Source organism: Protopterus annectens, chromosome 12.part0 (assembly GCF_019279795.1).
Source record: "Protopterus annectens isolate FY-2018-M chromosome 12.part0, PAN1.0, whole genome shotgun sequence".
NCBI classification, from domain to species: domain Eukaryota; kingdom Metazoa; phylum Chordata; order Ceratodontiformes; family Protopteridae; genus Protopterus; species Protopterus annectens.
In genome coordinates this window covers 542,897,883-542,918,834 of record NC_056746.1, presented here as the reverse complement: position 1 = coordinate 542,918,834, position 20,952 = coordinate 542,897,883, and the positions used below count along the sequence as shown (strand labels likewise).

Sequence of the window (20,952 nt, the reverse complement as noted above, 5' to 3'; positions counted from 1 at the left end):
TCATTTTGGTGCCTGTCTATAAAATGTAGGAAAAAGAACCTTGGGACACTTTAGGAAAAAAATATCACTAAATACTCAAGTCTCAAAAGGTTTGTAGTTTAACCATAACCATATGGGTCACTGAGTTGACCAGTGACTTTACTTGTATGTAGCGGCAGGACACATGGTTGGTTGCTAGTGACAGAGAATCCTTTATTCTTATGTGCAAATAACAGTCCTCACTAATGATGTTGTACACCTGTAAGAGTAGGTGAGTATTCTGAAAATGCATCATACTTATGTTGGAGGTGCAGATCCACCTCTATGAATAGTGCCCATACACTGTGGGACTGCCCAGCTGCATTTAAAACATGATCTGAAATATACTGCAATGGATTTTATCTCAGTCAGTTCCTTTTAACACATGCCAGTATTCTGGACCTCTGAAGGCCAAGCCAAGAATTCTAGAACTTAGCTGGAATATGCCATAAGGCCGCTAGAAACATGATTATGAAAATCTGGAAAACAATTAAGAGTCACAGTCAAGACCTAAGACATAGAGCAGGCAGAATTAGAAAAACATGGACAGACTTATCAGAGAACATTTTGTTTCATACCATCATGAGGCTGTTCGTACTGAACTCCTTACCTCTCCAGAAGGTATGCTAATTGGATCAGTCTTTGAGTATATTCAGTCACCAGTACGCAAAAAACAGTATAGCTAAGCATGCAAATCTTATCACTGGCTCCATGCCATAAAGTCCTGATGGTATATGAGCTGTCCAGAGTACCTGCAGGATTTTCTGAAAGAAGGTGAAAGTAAGTGGCTGATACTAGCTTACCCATCTCAGGGAGAACAGTACACTTAAATTTGCTGTTGCACTGACGTGTAGTGAACACAGGTATATTTCAGCAGCATTTGGAAATGTAGATTATGCTTGATCACACCAAGTAAGGCATGTGTGCCATATTGGAAGAATATATGGAAAAGAGAACAAGTCATGGGATAGTAGCATGTAACATGTGTCCTGCTTTAATGGCAGACTCATGCACACGTGGCAGGGATTTAGAGACACAGAGAGTTTGGTTGTATACAGTCTTAGGTCTCATTTGGTTGCTTGGATAATAGCACCTCTACTAGTCACTTCTTGCTTCCTGTGTAGAATAGTATAAGATGGTTTGTTACTTGTAAGTCTGATCTCTTTAGGAAAGTGTGGACCCCTACCTTACATAATAATGTAGGATACCTTAGAATGTACAAACAAGGGAAACAAATGGCAGTAGACAGTGTGGAGAGGAACAGATGGCTGGCAGACACAAGGGCAGAGCAAGCATGCTAGACTATATGAATATTAAATGCTAGTTTAAAAGTTTGTTATGCTGCTCCATTTGCTATATATGGTATTGGATTTGCAAGAGTATGAGCAGAGTATAGAAAGTATGTGTAATGTTTTAATGCATTTAGCATTTAACTGTTATGCATTGGATGATATAGTACTGTATGTTGTTTATAAGTTTTAGTGCATAAAAGCATACTTTCTCCATAGAAATTGCACATTCCTGTGACCACTGTTGATTTCTTGTCATAATGTACTCTTCTTATTCCACAACCCACAATATGTGCCCCTGAAATACATTATGTTTGCACTGGTCAACAGGATAACACAGGCAGTTACCTACAATGGGCATCCTGGGAGCCATCAAATTTCAAAAGTCTAACACATCCCAAGAGCACTGAAATGTGTAATTCCCTACATTCCAACAGATATAAAATATTCCATCTATTTTGCTTGGTTGCACTAACCATTTGAAAGCTAAACTCCTCTAACAACAGCTACAAGTGCCAGGCAGTGACTCAGGCAGTTATTCCTGACCAACAGCTGGGCAGCTGACACCACCAATTACTTACTGTCACTACCAGCTAGCAGTTCAGCAAAGCTTGAGTAAACACTTCAGTGCTGGCACAGTTGTAGAAACTGTGATTTCCTTCCCTATGGAGTAGTGAGACATTGTGCCAAATGACCCAAACAGCTATGGCATTCTGCTTTTTGAACAAATGTGCACTAGTTAATGGTGATTCAATATATCAAAGAGCAACATTATCCTCAGAACCTTTGTTTCATCATCACATATTGCTACAAAAAGAATTAGCAGTATTTTCCCAGTGCCTTCATGTTTTATTATCTAGTTTGCTAAATAAAGAAGCAGCAGTAATTCATTCCAACTTGTGCTTTAATAAGGCGCAAAGCAATCTGGCCTTCATCTTGCTTCTACATTCCAGCTTTTAACTAGGTGCTCCTATTGTATGCCTCTGGACAAACACGCTATTGTTGTTTAGTCATTTGACATGTCATAGACTGCCCTGAACACACACACACACACACACACACACACACACACACACACACACACACACACACACACACACACACACACACACACACACACACACACACACACACACACACACACACACACACACACACACACACACAAATCTAAAATTAAATTATTCTCTTTCAGCTTAACCTTCTTATTGTGTTATTCCTGGGAAATTTCTCCAGATGACACAATAGAAATGACTTCATTAGTGTGTGCAATAATATTAAGGAAAGACAGGTTTGTTTATATTCATTATTTAGACTCACGCTGTTGGGGTACAGAGGCTTCATCTTATATATGGAAAGATATGACAGCATGAAGGCACTGCATAAAAAAAAAGTAGTCCTATACAAAATGGTTCATTGAGTAATAAGATTTAAAGTTAAGGAATTTACTTGCATTTGGCTTATTTGATGTGTATGAAAACCAATGAAATCAGTACTATGTCAGTATTTGTGCACATGTGTAATTAGAAATGGGGTATAATAATTAGACTATTTAATACTACATGTAAGTCACACTCTAAATTCTTGCAATCATTAACTAGCTACACAGTGGCACATATAAAATTGAAACTATCATCTTAGATGTGTGGATCAATTTATCACCTTAGGCTGCATGAAGCAAGTGAAACTTAAAAGCACAACAGTTGGAGGAAAGAGAAGCATGGATACAATGCTGTTTTACTTGACTATTTCTCGACTTTTAATAAACTGGCATGCATTGCCATTGTATATATATCCAGTGGGTGATAAAGTGTATGTGTAAGGCAGTCTGTGTATGTTTACAGGTGTGTATGTACATATTTGTAAGGGTATGGATATGGGCATGTTAATATGTATGTATAGAAAAAGAGAGAAGAGTGTAGTAATCCAACTAAAGGTCTGCCAAATACACAGTGCTTCAAGTAACCAAAAATAACTTTCGCAGACCACCACTTCATAAAGTAAATCACAAATTTAATGAATAAAACAATAAAGTGTAAAACTGATAAAACGATTCATCAAGCAAAAAAACAAAGTAAGCGCTTTCGGGCTGAGCCATTCTTCAGACAAAGGAAAGAGCTGTGTATCCTGTATTTAAGCTACCAATTAATTTGCTTCTAACCAATCAAAATTTATATTGCACCCTTCTTTCCCTAAGGGCAGGTTTCATAGGAATATATTCATTTAACCCTGGTGTTCTATGTGCTAACAGTTCAATTATCCATCTTGCTTCTTCTTGTTCTGTATATTCTCCTATATTCCCCCTTCTTTTATGGGGCAATATATTAATAATAACTCTAAATTTAAAATGATGTCCACTATTGCCTTCTGTGTGTTTATATAAAGCATTATGTATGTTCTTATTCCTTATGCAAGAGAGATGTTGCAAGATCCTAACCTTAAACATATTATTCATCTTACCTACATAAAATGCTTTACATTGTTGGCATTCTGCTATATAAATTATATTCATAGTTCTGCAAGTAGCTTTAGCTTTAAAATGAAACCTTTTCCCAGTTACTGGATGTTCAAACAAAACTTCCTTGTTTATAAACGGACATGCTTTACATAATCCACACTATCTTGTACCTACCTGACTAGTCACACCTGATCTTTTATTATTTTTCTCTTGGGTTAAGATAGCTATTACATTTTTATTCCTTCTAAACCCAAATTTGGGGTAGTTACCTACTATCTCTTTTAATTTGTCGTCTGATGTAAGTATATGCCAATTTTTCTTCACTATCTCACAAATACCATGTACATTACTACTATATGTGAAAGTCATTCTGAGGGGTGCTTCTTGTTTAATTGTTGAAATATTCTCTTTCATTGAGGTACTCTGTTGTATTATAGGGACAGATTTTGTTTTCCTATAAGTATTAGCCTCCTCTAATTCTCTTTTTATCAATGTTCCATCGTAACCTCTTTCTTGAAAAATCTCCCTCATATGAGGCTTTTCTTCTTCAAAGTCATTGTCTTTATTACATAGCCTTGATGCTCTACTAATTTGGCCTCTCACTATATTCTTATATGTATGTCTGGGATGCATACTATCATAAATTAATATATTGTTTCTCCAACATTCTTTTCTAAATAATGAGGTCATAAAGCCGCTATGTTCCTGCTTTATCCTTACATCTAAAAAATCAATGACTTCTCCAGAATAAGTGAGGGAGAATTTAAGAAAATCAGTAGTCTGTCCCAGATATTCAACAAATGATAACAACTCATTTGTATTATCACCCCATAGAATAAAGATGTCATCTACAAAACGTCTGTATAGAAGTACTTTATTTTTCCATCTGTTCAAGTCACTCAAAATAAAATGTCTTTCCCAATGTGATAATACCAGATTTGCATAAGTATTTGCACAGGGGGTACCCATAGCTACCCACTGTGTTTGTTTATAAATATTGTTACGGCATAGAAACACATTGTTGGTTAAAACCAATTCTAAACATTTCTATTGTATATAATTTCTTTTCATCTTTTTCGCCCATCTGTTTTACTACATCACAGACAGCCCTAATGCCATAGTCATTTCCAATAACAGTAAACAGATTTATAACATCAAGGGTAACCATAATAGCTTTTCCAGTAGAGACATCATAATCTCTCAGTGCTATCAAAAACTGCTGTGTGTCTTTCAATATTTCTATAATTTTAGTAGTCCAAGGTTTTAATGTATATTCAATTTATCACCTTAGGCTGCATGAAGCAAGTGAAACTTAAAAGCACAACAGTTGGAGAAAAGAGAAGCATGGATACAATGCTGTTTTACTTAACTATTTCTCGACTTTTAATAAACTGGCATGCATTACCATTGTATATATATCCAGTGGGTGATAAAGTGTATGTGTAAGGCAGTCTGTGTATGTTTACAGGTGTGTATGTACATATTTGTAAGGGTATGGATATGGGCATGTTAATATGTATGTATGTATGTATGTATGTGCATTTGCTTGCCTTTGTATGCGTGTAAAAGTGTGGATGCATGACTTTGTGTTATGTGCGCAAGGATATCTGCATGTTTATGTCTCTCTGATTGTATACCTGTGTGTGTGTGTGTGTGTGTGTGTGTGTGTGTGTGTGTGTGTGTGTGTGTGTGTGTATACATGAGAGAGAGAGAGAGAGACAGAAAGTGCATTTATGTCTGTATATGTATGTCTATGTGTTATGCTGAAGAGCAGTCATTAGTAAAAATAATCTTTGGTATTGACTAGAATTTTTCTCTTCAAATATAATGGGTGTAATAGGGCAAGGCTTAAAATGACCCTCAGGTCAATAGCCTAGTAACCTCCTATCATACCTAGCAACCACTTAGCTCAAAAAATCTAGACAAAGACTGACAGAATGGGGGGATAAAGGCCCAAAAATAGGGCAGATTTTAAATATTGCTCTTATAAACTTAGAGAGTTGCTTGAATATCAGGATTTGTCTTAGCATGCATTTTTCTGAAGGATATGGAGTCTGAAACACAAATGTATGTCATTATTTAGTGACTTCAATTCTCAAATCATTCCAGTCATTTCTCAGAAAAATCACACATTTTATGAGGAACAGATCAAAAAATATGAAGCAAAATTCTGGACAATCTGTGAAAAACTGTACAGTTGAGAGGTATGTAGTGAACCTGTGAAAGAGATTAGGTGCGCCACCTTTTATTATTACTTAACACCAGACCTTGAAGAACTATGTACTAGGCTAATAGAAAATCCTCAACAAGTACCGATCTAATTATGCAGAGACTGGGGCAAATGGAACATCTTAAACAACAACTACTAATCTTGTTATGCAGAAACTGGGGAAAATTCCCAACAACTATTCATCAATTTATGAAGAAACTTTGGTAAATGGAAAATCTCCAACAGTGACTACTGATCTAATTATCTGAAACTGGGGAAAATGAAAAATCCTTAAGAAAAAATACTGATACTGTTATGCAGAAATTGGGGCAAATGGGCAATCCCCAACCACAACTATTGATCTTATTATGCAGAAACCGGGGCAAACCTGCTTTCTCCATAGATAAGTTGCTTTGAACATACTTAGGTGAATAAATAAGCCCATGTCAGCAATGTTATATATGTGAACTGTGATTTGACTGGCTGTTGCTTCATAAGCCTGTTAGTGAAAATCTTAAGCCCCCTTGCTTTGCTAAGGTTCTTATGTATGATTTACACTTTTAGACTCTACCTCTGCAAAATGTTTTAATCAGAGTACTGTATTTAGATAATGGTAGTGAGGAAATATTACATTTTGTTTAGATAAGTGTACATTCTAAAACATATTTAATTAGGTATGTTGAATTTACACTACTGCAGCTTAAAGAAGGCTTTATTTCAGTCAATGTTTACTAAATGAATTTTATTGTAAGTGTATCATGTGCATAGGGACTCTCCGTTGTGAACCAGAATGTACTTACCATAGCAAGCAAGGCTTAAAATTTCATAGACAAACTTTAAGTACAAAATACAAGCAGCAAACTTTCTTTTGCTGCAGTCTCTGTTTTATAAACAAACGTCAAGTTGCAAAATAGAAGCAGCAACCTTTATTTTAATACATGTTCCATCAGGTAAAATTGGCCTTCAAAGTGTTCTTAACTCTTTTGCCAGGCCAATATCTACACGTTTTACGAATATACACACCTTAAGTGATTTTTTTTCTTACAATTGCTGTTAAAATGCTGAGTTTTATGTAAATGTCCTTGAAATGTTGAAAAGGGCCTGTTTTTTTTTTTTTTTTTTTTTTTTTTTTTTTTAAGTATGGCACCTTAAGGAAAGAATAATGAACTGTTGATAAAATAGTTGGTTTAGATTCTTTAAATGTGACAATATAAGCTGTTTCAGACACATTTGCACTGGATTGCTTTCTGTAACTGTTAATTATTTTTAATATTAATTTTTGAATAATAAGTACAATTCAAATGCTGGTGTTAGCTAATGTATTATGTGCTGATGGAAACTGCAGTAAAATAAAGTTTTCTGCTTTTGTTTTGCAACTCGGATGTTGTCTGTAAAATAATTAGAATTTTATTTCTGCCATTTTTATTTTTAGATTTAATGAAGTGCTCAAGATATAATAAAGTCTTCTCATTTGTATGATAAGATGGTATCTCAATTATTTTCCTGTGTACAGTGGTCATTTCTTAACTAGTAATGACTTGATTATTTTTCTTTTCATAGGCAGACAAGAGAACAAGAAACACCTCCTGACTTTTTTTACTTTTCTGACTACGAAAGGCATAATGCTGAAATTGCAGCTTTTCACTTGGACAGGTAAATACCAAAATAAATATCTAAATGTTAGATTGTTTACATTTGGACTGTTATATCATACAAGTTCATATGAAATGGTAAAACAGAATACTGTATAACCACAAACCCACTTGTACTGCAGGGAGCCGTGACTGTGTTTCAAATGTGATGAGTTTTATTATGTATCTTTTAAGTGCTGCTAAGCCATAGCCTCACACTAGAATATAATTAGCAACCAACACAGGTCAGCATTGAGAAGATAGAACATCTTTAAAAGGTGTGAAACACTTCTGTCACACTTTTCTGCTTCTGGCAGACTGAAATACATTTTTTTACAAGATCAAAGATATGCTTCACTTCTCAGCTCTGTTTTTAGGCTTTACCATCCTTCACATTTTTTCCTATATAGTAGTAGTACACCCTTGTACCAAAACGCCATGCTAAGATCTTTGCTATTCAACATATACTTCTCTGATCTCCAAATCAAAAATGTTAATCTCTTATTAACCTAGTTTGCAAATGATTATAAACTGTGTGTCATCTTCAAATCCCTTTCTGACATGCACAAGGTACAACTTTAACTTAACCACTTTTGTGAGATTGAGGGATTAAGTCCTAACTATGGTCCAGTCAACCCAGGTTCATTTAGTGGCTTGGGTGATTGATGGAGCAGAAGGAATGGATGGGAGTACCCATCCCAATTGGGAGGGCATTCCTTGATGTCTCTCCCTTAGGGAAAGTGTAGTCTAGAGTGGAAAATTGCCATTGGACATGATCAATGAGCATGGTAGGCAAGCAGGAAGTGGGTAGCGCATATAATGAACGCCCCCAGATGGTAGCTGAGACATCCAAACTCTCAGAATGCTGTCAGGATAAATGTGCAACTCCAGCAATACTAGAGTAAGTCTGGGGGTGGGTAGGGGGATGAGATGATAGACCAAACATTGATGAGGAGCACTATGGACCAGGCTGGGTATGTAATGTCTCAAAGGAGACAAAAATTTTTGAAAAAAGATGCTGAACTAATACTTATTAATGTCTGGTGCACAAAAAAAATGGGATAAAACTAAAATGCTAAAAACTTTAATGTTGTCACATCTCATAAAGAATCACTCCACCCATCTTATAATATAGACAACACCTCCCTCCAAAATGAAGATGTGAGAGACATTGGAACATGGGTAGGTAATTCCTTGTCCTTTGATCATAATGTTGCAAAAGTGATTAGGAAATCTTTCTGTCTGTTACAGCTGATTGCAAAGGATTATCTTCTCTTTATCCAAAGAAGTCCTTACTCCTCTATATTCCGCACTGATGGCGATCGTCAAATACAATGCTCTCTCTGGGATACATTTTATTAGACATGTAAAGTAGTTGAAAAGACCCCAAAGATTCCTAACAACAACAAAAAAGTCATGCCAGGCTTAAAATAATTAATGGTTCCTAACAAAAAGATCATGCCAGGCTTAAAATAATTACTGGTTCCTAACAAAAAGATCATGCCAGGTCTAAAATACCTTAGTTATTAGGAGAGACACTGGAGGTTCTGCCCCTATGTTCAGTGTCCAATAGACTTGCTTTTTAGAATTACGGATCTGTAAGTCAGACATCTTATGTTTCCATAAATCAAACAGTCCAGTGATCACTAGGTCCAGAGATCTGAAACTACTTAAGCAAATAAACAAACCAGTTGAGAGGGAGAGATTCAGCATACGAGTATTTCTTCTCATAAATGTTACTCATAAAAGCATGAGGCAATACTCATAGTATGACATAATACTCATAGTAAGACATAATACTCACAGTATCACATAATATTTTAGTATGACAATAGCCAGGTAAATGCAGTTAGCTAACAAATGCATGTGAAGTAAGGCAGCAGCATAAGGTGATAATGCAACAGGCTGTTTTTTGCAAGTCAAACATTATAGCATGTTAACTGAATCCTAAGTACTTACATTTATGCATGAAATTAATTCTGTTTGAAAACTACTGTCTTGTAAATAATGCCAACTTGTAGCTATGCATTATTCTGTTTGTAAATGCTGCCTATTTATCACCACTGCATCGTTCTGTATATTAAAGGAAAAAGTAATTATATGAGGAGTGCCGCCAGAAATTCCTACTTTGTACTCGCACATTTTTTTTTTATTTTTATGGGGTCCCCTTTGTCTGCTATGCTTCCTTCCAGACACTCCATTGCCCTGTCATCATATTACAAAACTCAAAGGGCTTCTGAAGGGTCAGACTTCCTTGAAAATCGCACACTCCCACATCTTGTAATCTACTAATTCCTTGGGAAGAGGGAAAGTTATTACCAAATGTTTTGTGATACAGCTCTTAACATTTACTGTGTTTTGATTAAAACAGGAGTTAGTTAACGCTCATCAGCTAAACCCATTTTGACAGACCAGGGTGCGATATTGTGGGTAATGCTAGCTGTGCCAGGGGAAGTAGGGCAGTGGATGGGTAACATACGACATAGTTAGTAGGAGTTTTGTAAAGAATTTTCTGTCATTTGAATATCAAACTCATTTTTTAGATGTTTGTGTTAAAAATGTAGTTGTAAAGCTGCTTGTGTTAAAAATGCATCAACAGTGGGTCCTGCTGGACAGAAAAGAAATATAACTGTATGCTAGGCTGTATTGCTATAACTGTTTAAATGTATATATTTTAATAGAGGATACTGAAGGGGAATGGGTTAAGCTCAGCCCAACTAACCTTAAGAAAAATAGCCTGAAATTAAATGCCTTGGTTTAAGCCATAAAATTCTATCTCACAGATCTGAATGCAGCCAGAGATGCAATGTATATGAAAAGCCTTTCTGCAGGAAGGGTAGAAGTGTTGGAATTGTTTTATATCTTCCAGATGCTGTATAAAGCCTTACTCTAATAATTTTTTTCAATTGCCAGGTGAGGCGGGTGGCAAGCCTTACCAGGGCTCTCGTATCTGGCTCCAAGTGCCTGTGTATCCTGGCGTGACCTGTTCTGGGGACAGTGTCAGGTGGGGAGTTTGACTGGGGTGATACACCTGTCAAAGAGTAATGCAGGTGTCCTAAGGTGAGCACAGGGAGGATGCCACCCATGCTGCAGAAGAGCAAAAGCTTGCTTGATCTTGATTTTCAGCATCTATAAAGAGCATGAAATTGGGGCCTGACAGTCCTTCTGTTTTTTGGGGTTTTAAGAAGGAGGTGTCAGAAAAGTTACCAAAGGAAAAACTGGCTTGTTGCAGCCAACCATTAACAGCAATGTCACTTTTTAATACTTCGATGTTGGCTCTTCCTATCATTGTGAAGCAGAATTTACCAAGTATTGGATTGTTCACCCATTAATAGGGAACATGGGCTGGAATTAGACTGTCATGAGACAGGTTTATTTTACCCTACTGATGATGTGTTGTTACGATAGTAATCCTGCTCACTACGAGATGACCCACAGATTCAGAGATTTGGTGTATGGGCTTGGCTGAGGAGTCAATAGTGCAAAGCTACCATCTGTGGAATTATGACTGAATGCCTGTAAGTAAGAATCCTGCCTAAATATAACAGTACTACAGCACCATGAATCTTCGGTTGGCCAGGGATAGCCGGCCACATGGTCGGCGAGGAGCACCACTCGTCACTGGGTCAAAGCATGGATGGAAGGGAGCCACCTCTCTCCTACAGTGCGCCACACATTCGTGGGGAACCAGATGCTAAATCATTCATAGATGACCTGATTCTTGTTGAATAGCAAAGTTCTAGGAGTGTATTGTGATACATGTGTGCCAGGTTCTGGCTCAGTTGCTAGTGAGGGGGTAATGTGGGAACCACAGAGTCAGGTGAGCAGATGTGAAGTTATTCTGTAGCCAGCACTAAAATTATATTTAGATAATAGTGAAAGATGTGTCAGTTGTACTCAGCACTTTATTAGACCTGACAACAAAGACACACATCCCCATCATCTTGCCTTACTCTAGCAAGTAAGTAGGGAACAGTAATTCTTCATTCAGTTAGGATAATATAGTGAGATTGGTTAAATGTTGTTTTTTTCTGTATCTGTCTGAGTCTTTCCATTGGTGTTGCTTTTTGTATTTCCTATGAATGAAACTCTGGTGTTTATTGTAAATAGATGTTCAGTATTTTCATGTTTTCTTTTTATTATTTGTTATTAAATATATCTATACCGTTCATTGTGGCCGGTCTTTTAGAAAATATTTAACATTTGAGAGTAATTGTATTTATTTAGTGGCACTGTGACTCCACATTCCTGAAAGTCCTGCTGCTTGGTTAATACTACCATTTATATAATTATTAATTTTACTAAGAGTAATTGAGTACCCTGATAAGAGCCTTAAAGTAACTGGCTCGTGGCAGTAAATCTACCTCATAGTCTGGGTGGAGGTGGTAAAGTGGGTAAGTTGTGCCAGCCTCTCCTAGGTGTGTGTGTGTGTGTGTGTGTGTGTGTGTGTGTGTGTGTGTGTGTGTGTGTGTGTGTGTGTGTGTGTGTGTGTGTGTGTGTGTGTGTGTGTGTGTGTGTGTGTGTGTGTGTGTGTGTGTGTGTGAAAATGAAATCTCAAAGAAAGTGTGAGTGTGTGTGTGTGTGTGTGTGTGTGTGTGTGTGTGTGTGTGTGTGTGTGTGTGTGTGTGTGTGTGTGTGTGCTACTTTGAAAAGGGATACTGAGAGCACTGATTTCACAGAGAGGGAGGTAGAGGACTTGGCTTGGAACACCTGGCTAAGGACTTAATTCTATAGCTGTGTCAGATGGGATTCTTATTTGGAGAGAAAGCCAAGCCCCAAGACTGGAGCAGGCATTCTGTGTGGTCTTAAGGGAAATTGTACTTGGTGCAGAGAGCTGCATCTGAAAATACTGTGTGTGTCTATTTTTTTCTCAGTGAATGGTCTCCACCAGTGTCAGTGGTGAGGATTTAGGATCCTTGGTCACTGGCCCAGAGGAGGGAACTCACACAGGGTACAGGTAAGCCTATAAATCCCTTGTTACTGGTATGATGGTGGTAACATATATGCTGTTGTAATTGTGTGTGTGCGTGTGTGTGTGTGTGTGTGTGTGTGTGTGTGTGTGTGTGTGTGTGTGTGTGTGTGTGTGTGTGTGTGTGTGTGTGTGTGTGTGTGTGTGTGTGTGTGTGTGTGTTTGTGTGTGTGAGTGTGTGCGTCTGTGCTGTGTTTGTTTAAATTCACAAAACACTTGTGACTGCACACTTGTTTAGTGCTTATTTTCTTCAGCCTCCCATGGCAGTTGCTCCATAGAATTAATGCTTGTTTCAGTACATGTGTTGCATGTTACAGCAGGTAAAATTTAATCCTGAAAAGAGCTCAGACAAGTAGCTGTGATAGTCTGGAAAAAGTAAATAAATAAAAAATAAACCATAAAAGCACAAGCGTTAGCCATGACTTGAAATGAATGTTAGCTGCTTTTAGTGACTGAGAAGTCCATAGAGCACAAAACGTTTAACTATTTCATTCTAAAAAAGAACTTCATCAGGCTACTTGGTTTACGTCTTAGTCACCAGCAAACAGATGAATTAAATATTCTTAGAAAAGGTTAGAAAAAATTAAGTAACAAATATATTCCTACCTAGTATACATACATAGGAGATTATCTAAACCCTACAAAACTGAGAGGACACTAAAAAAGCATACATATGAACATGTTTATGATATGACACATAATGTATAGACTAATGCTTTGGCTAAGCATGCAAAAAGTTGTAATAATATTCATTTAATGTTTTTTTGTTTTAGAACAAGAGCAAAAAATTCCAAGAGGAGGAAACTGGAATCTCTTAGATAATATAAAGGAGCTGTTTTGGCAATTAACTTTACAAGCTAACAGATATCCAGGCTTAAAATGAAGTAATTTCTATTATTTCAGTTTTATGATTCAGAGCAGCAAAATTACAGTATGTGCATTCTTATACATTATCTAAACATATTATTCCAGTGTTTTTAGGACATTGGTTTTATAAGAATGTTTATTTTTCAAATTATTTATGCACTTATATTTTCATATTTCATGTTTGCATTTGACAAATTGGTTTCAATGGTGTTGTATCTTTAAATACGTTTTGATTGTTTTATTGAAAAGGCTTTTTTATTGGTGGATTTTAAATGATCATTTAACTTGAGTATATATATTGCACTAGAAGTTTTATTTAGTACTAATGAAGTTCATGGTGTTTGAACGAAAGCGCTAAACTGTTTTACTTGTTGTGATTTATTAAAGAGTTTGGGATTACAGCTACGGACTAATTATTTCTGCTAACTGGTATCCCAAAGGCAGTATTTTGTGTTTTAGTGGTTCTTGTTTCTGCTTTTGTGCCTCTTTTTGTTTTTATTTGCAATGACAACCTCAAGTCTTCCAAAATGAGGTCTGAAGGAAAATACTCCCATTTAATGTGTAGCAATATAGAGGTCTGGTTTGGTTGTTAGACTGGGTGGCTTTTGTGTGGAATGTGCATGTTCCTCTCATGTTCATGTGGATTTTCTTCAGATGCTCTGGTTTCCTCCCACATTCTAAAGACTAGCAGTAAGGTGGATCAAGGGCTCTAAATTGCCCATAGGTGTGAATGCATATGTGTGTAATACAGCACAAAGACCTGGCAACATACTTCCATTCCCCACCCCCCTTTGCTTTGAAAACAGTAGGTAGTGCAAGCTGTCCATGGAGTTACTCTAGTAGTCAGATGTGACTTTTAAGAGAACAAGCAAGTTTAACAATGCTATCTGAGGTAAGGTTGAAAACAGATGTGCTACACTTTTAACTCTACCTAAATGCAAAAAAGGTAAAGGAATCACAATTGTTAAGCATCTCAGTGGGAAATATATGCCCCAGACTGATGTATATGAGCTCCAGTCAAGTTCAAGTAATTACCAACGTGCAAGCACGCCTGCAAAGGACCAAAGCAGTGTGAATGCCAAGTAGTAAGATGAGAAGGGGAAAAAGGAAAGGCACATGGAAGTGCATACATGTTCTGGATAGAACAAAAACCTTGTTCAAGGAAAAAAAGATACACAAACACAAATAAAATGCATTTGGTACTGGCTCCTCTGTACCCTTTAAAAAGGCCATTGAGGTGGCCAATACTTTATACTCACAGATGCCAGTTTGTTTCTTTCATTTCCAATATTCTGTAGGTGTGTCTTGAACTTAGTGTTGAACACTTAGCAATATCGAAAGAACTGCAACTTTCAGGATAAGGTCATTGGCAGTCATTTGGTAGCCAAAGCTTAGCCACAGGTAGTCAACAGCAGAAACTCAGAAGTCTTGCCTGGCTGTCCCTTTCTAGTGGCAGTCAGCAGCTATCTGTCTCTCCTTCTGTTCAGATTGGAATATCTTATAATGGACAGCTGGATACAGACAATAACATTCCAAGGATACAAAATTCCCTTCCATAATACATATTCATCCTCACAATTACTATCCCTGCCTGAAGTCTCACCCAGCCAGAATCAAGATACAAGAAGGGAGATCTTTTGTTTTCTACCAGCAAGTCCATCCAGCATGCAGTTGGTCCCAACAGATATGAGATGGTCAGGACTTTTCTTTAGTTTCAATTTAGTGCCTATAACAATCTAGGACCTCAAGCCCATGGCAGATCTAAGCAAGCTAAAAAGCTTCATCCCCAAAAACACCTTTTGGATGTTAATGGTGCAGTCATTCCTTCTGTGCTTATTGGAGGGATATTGGGTGTTCTCGTTAGATCTGCAAATTGCCTACCTCCACACCAGGACTATATTTCTTTGTCTCTAGATATGACCCAATCTTTAGCAGTTCCAGATTCTTCCATTTGGCCTCATCTTAGCCCCTAGGATTTACAAAAAAATATGTTTCCATTGTGGCAACCCACTAGCAGCTGTAAGGAGCTGGCTTATTTCCTTACCTTGATGATTGGCTCCTACCTCTTCTATTTATTTATGCTCTGGTATACATTTGGAAGTCTTTGATTTCACAGCCCCCCACCACCACCACCGAAGTTAGAGTGAACCCTTGCAAAGCTCCAGTTTAGTCCCTCTCATCTGCTAACATTTATCAGCTGCAACTGGAACTATGTAATTTGTAAAGCGAGTCTTGCAATGGACAAGATACATTCCTTTCAAGCCAATAATTGTTTACTTTTAAATTTCCCAGAAAGTATCTGCCCATCTTCAAAATGCTGGGATCTCACCTCACCACTCATGGGCGGGGCATACCTTAGGAATGCCATGGTCCAGAAGTGGTTTCTTGGTCTTCTTTATGCTTCTCCCATTTCTGTTGATGACAGGTTTCACCCAGAAATCCAAAGAGCATAAGTTGAAAATCATTTGTATAGCTCTATTTTAGCCTCAGCAAGTATTGTTGCCCCTTCTGCTGTCTCACCTTCTAGAAAAGATGTCACTGTTACATTCATCCAAGATGCTGCTGACTCATACAGTCAGGCAATTGTGTGTTCAGAGTGTGGAAAGAAGTTATGGTTTCCTACAAATACCATAAATTGATGTGTGTGTGAGCTTCTATATCTGTATGGCACCATAATAACCTGTATCTTCCCCTGTGATTGAGAACTTTCTAGGCAGTAGTCAATCTGCGTTCCTGTAATCTTGTGTCCTAGATACACCGCCAAATTCTGTAGAATTTCTTAATTTGCACTGCGTCCCTTACTTATAAACCTTTTAGTCCATGGAAAGACTGCTGTGCATTGTAATGTCTTTTATAGCGAAATTTAAACCTACTAATGATTCTGGGGAAGTACTGTTCATTCTGCCCAGTCTAATGTATGCCTTAAAGATAAAATCAGTCATGTTGGCAAACAACCAAAGCAAACTACAAATAATCCAAAATAAGATCTGTAGGTTTAAAACGGGCACTTCCAAATAACATCATGCCTGTATGTCTTGATAAACTAAACTGGTGTTCTGTTACTTTCCAAGCCAAACTACAAATCTTCACTTAGATCTTTAATATGATTTTCTTTGAGTAATATGTAACAGCCCATAGATTGACGATATTCAAACTATCGTCTAAAGAACTTAAATCTAATCAGATTAGCACCATTACGTTACATATCCTGTATTACTGATTGTTATATTGAGCCAGAATAAACTCATGGAGCTGTGTTTTAGCCTTAAGGTAGTACCTATTCTGTTGGATTGGGGTTCATAAAATACTTGAACAATTTCTTGTAATAAAAGCCATGCACACATATCAAGGTGTTGCCACACAGATTATTGATACTATAACTGTGAACTTGCCAAATGCCGATGGAGCATGAGTCTTTGTAGTCAGTATGCAGTCTATTTCATATATTTTATATAGTTCTGTTTTATTCCCAGTAGTAGTTCCATTATAGAGATAATGGACTTCATCTAGAAAGGAAAAGTAAACTAAATACTGTATTTTTATTTCTGTTATGCTACTTTGTATTAACTATTTTCACTGATATTATTGTAAGTAGGTTGTAACTTTAAAGGGGGCAGAGCACTTTAGTTCATTTAACTGTCAAATAAATAGCTTCATAAACACATACTTATATAATTAAATACATCCACCGCCCTTTACAGCCGTCGGTTGCATGTTAGAAATGTTTCCTTTTAATATCTTGCTAGACACCATGTTTATATCTGCTAATGTTTTATGAAACTCATAGGACATGCTTTTTGGATTGGCTTCATTCCCTTTAGCTTACCTGACTGTTAGTGGTAATACCGTTCTTAACAGCAGATTGTGAAATGTGCTTTTGCATCCTGACAAAACATTGTGAAATGTTCCGTCTCATTTATGCTTATCAAAGCAGTAAAATAATTGATACATTATTTAACCAAAAAGTGACAGAAAACTTTCACAGAAATGAATTGCTAAAAGTCTGATAAGTGAATTACAATGAAAAGTGCCAACAGTTTTACAAAACACAAGTAGTCACTTGACCCTTGCATTTCCACTGCTTCGAAATATAAGCCAAAGTCCTACACAGCATTTTGTCCTTTGCTTTAGTGAGACCACAGACCCTTGTAACTTACTTTAAAATCACTATAACTTTGCTGTTAGTTTGATAAAGTACTTTAACTTAAACGTTTCCCACTACATAAGGAGTAACTGTTAAATATTAGCATACAAATTCAGCAAAAAAAAATCTGTGAATGTGTGATAATGATTAGTGTTATCTTAAGGCTTGATTTTTTGTGCTGAATTATAAAATTATAAAGTAATTGAATTTGTACTGCTTTATGCAAACATTTATGTGCAAATGTTACTTTACTCATTATATTCTGCATATTTCTTCAATAGCATGTGTCCTATTTTATAATTTCATTTGGTAATGTATTATTACCTTGTGAATATCTGTAATCTGTGCTGGTAACTGCTTCTGTATATTTTATAGGGTTGAATTATTTTGAGATGATAATTGATCCTATTTTGTCCGTATACAACTGATTAACAGAACCTTTGAAATGGTGAAAGAAAGCACACTTCTGATATAGAAATGGAAGTAACATAGATTGCAAGACACTACTGACCAAATTCATTTCCCTAAAAGTTTACAGAAGTCTGTTGTATATTACAAAATTAGGAAGTATTGTGAGACATTAAACTGCATAAAAAAGTATTTTATTATGAATGCTAGTAAGTGAATGTGTTTGTTGTTTACTTTAATGAATCATAATATTTCCCAGTTGAAATCCAAGGCTCTGTCTATCAAAAAAGATGGAGAAATTTGGGGTTTGGATATTGCTTTTGCCTAAAACCTCATAGAAAACATATAGGAGATAGAAAAGGAATGGCATATCGGCTGAATAAATGTACCAAAAAGAAGAGGTTGTATTCATTCTGAAGCAATATAAAGTATTCTGCAGTGACAATAACTTGGAGCCTTAATCTGCTTAACATAATTAACACTTATTCAGCATACCATTTTGGCAGCTGGTATAACTGCACAAAGTGTAATGACTGACTTGTTTGTCTTAGATAAATTTCTTTTCAGTATTAGTAGCATAAGGCAAAAGACAGGATTTAACCACTCTATTGAAGGCACTTTTATGAAATATTGCTTTTTCTAACATTGTTGCAAGTATGCTGACATGAAGATGAACACAGCTGGGTGCCTATCCACTGGTCAAATAGAAATGATATCTGACAGACCATTAGTGGGTCATGCTAGCATGTCTTGGTTAAGAACACATATTTTGGCACCTTTCACTTCAGAGGCACTTCTCTCTGTCTTGCTGATAGTGCTGAGAAGTCACGATGAAAGGATTATTTTAATGGTTGCCTGACATTCGGTGTTAAATTGCACAACATGGCATAATGTGTTCATTTTTGCACCATAAGGATCACAGACAGTGTAGCTTGCCCTGTCTCTGGACGGTAGTAGCCCTGTCTCTGGACGGTAGTCGTAATCTTTTGTACCTATTTGTCACATCCTCACACTATTAATTCTTGTTGGTCAAAGTTGGTTTCCCATACACATTGTTCAAGGTTAAGCAGTCAGTATTACAAAAGACATAACCTCTCTGCTCTGCAACCTCTTTGCCTTAAGAAGGTGCATTTTTCCTTTAACTTCTGATGTCAGTGTGATCACAGCTGAAAGTGTCCATAAACTTAGCACAGATCACATGCTGTAATTTATTTAATTTTAAATGTTCTTAGAGCAGGCTTCTCCCTTTACCATTAGTAGCAATATTAATTGGATAACTTCTTCAGTGTGCAGTCTGCAAACTGAGTTAAAATGATGGAGGCAGAATGCTCTGGATGCAGTCACTAAAACAACCGGAGCTGCAATGCCATCAATGTTCTTTTACATGGTAATCTCTCCTAATGAAGGAACACATAAAACTATTTTATTAATAATTCAACTCTAGATACTTCATTAAGTGCACTTGTACATTCTTAACTTACAATGGTCAGTAGTAAACAAACTTATCTGGGTGCCAGTTGCAAGTCTCAGGACACTAACTGCATCCTCAGAACTGCAGAAGTATGACTGATGGGCTCTATACTACATCCAAGACTGAGATATCTCAAGAGTATTCCCTAAGCAAAGTTTTCACATTATGCATTAACTGCTTTTTAGATTTCTTTCATTTTCTATTCTCTCTCTCTGTATATATGTGTATATATATATATATATATATATATATATATATATATATATATATATAGTTTACTATTACAAGGTCGAACGGCACTCCTTCGACTGTACTATAGTCGACAACGGAAGGTCGTAAATATCGAATGTTGAAGTCAAAAAATCAATCTAGGAATGGTGTTAACATGGGTTGAGGTAGGTGTTCGTATTATTCTGAACTACAAACATCTCCCCTACCTCGACCCATGTTGAAACCCATTCCTAGATTGTTTGTTTGAGTTTGCGATTATCAGTTTCGACCTTCCGTTGTCGACTATACTACAGTCGAAGGAGTGCCGTTCGACCTTGTAATAGTAAACCATATATATATATATATATATATATATATATATATATATATATATATATATATACACACACACACACACACACACACACACACACACACACACACACGCACATCTTTTGTACTATATATGCATATTTTGTTGTTGTAAACCCCTACAGAGTTTGAACAATGATAAAGTAGTGTAGTACTTTGATTGCATATGTTTTTTATCTTCCATGACTGCTGTCCGTCAAGATGCTGACCCAGCTGCTTAGTGGTTCCACATTGGGCCAAGAGCTCCAGTGTCCATTTGTTTCACCTGATGCATACATGACTGGAGCCCAAGTGTTCCCAGATTAGACAAAAGATAACCAGCACATGATCATCATACATGCAGCCATGAGAGGAGTGTTGCAGTATGGGCCTTACCTGATTCCCTAGTATTAACATGAGCACTCACATCTCTGTGAGGACCACCTATACTCTTCTGCAGGCATGCACACTCCCACACATACTACCCAATAGGGTACCGTTACTAGATTGGGTGGTCATACCTACACCTTCCCTCACCACTGGGCAGCTTCAGCATGACATGCTCTTGTCTTAGCCTTGGAGCAAAAAATGCCAAAGGCTGAGAGCCACCAAATCCTTCCCCTTGGAGGGCGCATCAGTAGAAGCTATACTTCTCTCGCCCCCTGTTGCTCTTCCATCTCCATAGCCACTAACTGGAGTTTAGTCATCTGAGTCTCTATCAGAACATTATCCTTCTGTACCACTGGGCAAGAAACTTAGTACTTTTTTAACAGTGCATAAATGTTTAAAGCCTGCTTTTACAGGAAGAGAAGTCAAACCACATGACAGAAAAAAATGGTTAGAACTGTATAAGTGAAGCTAAATGATGCAATACCATGGGAGAGGTAAAAGCTAAATGTTTCTGTTATGCATAGTCAGAGGACAAAA

The 20,952-nt window shown here is 36.9% G+C and overlaps 1 protein-coding gene across 1 annotated transcript in view; it reads left to right on the top strand.

Annotated features, from left to right (window-relative positions):
• The window catches only part of FAM20C (FAM20C golgi associated secretory pathway kinase), a 585,432-nt gene that overhangs the window by 400,018 nt on the left and 164,462 nt on the right, over positions 1-20,952 (top strand). The window contains exon 4 of the mRNA XM_044089695.1: positions 7,535-7,627. Within this exon, the coding sequence (XP_043945630.1) occupies positions 7,535-7,627 (93 nt within the window). The remainder of the gene's footprint in view (positions 1-7,534; positions 7,628-20,952) is intronic.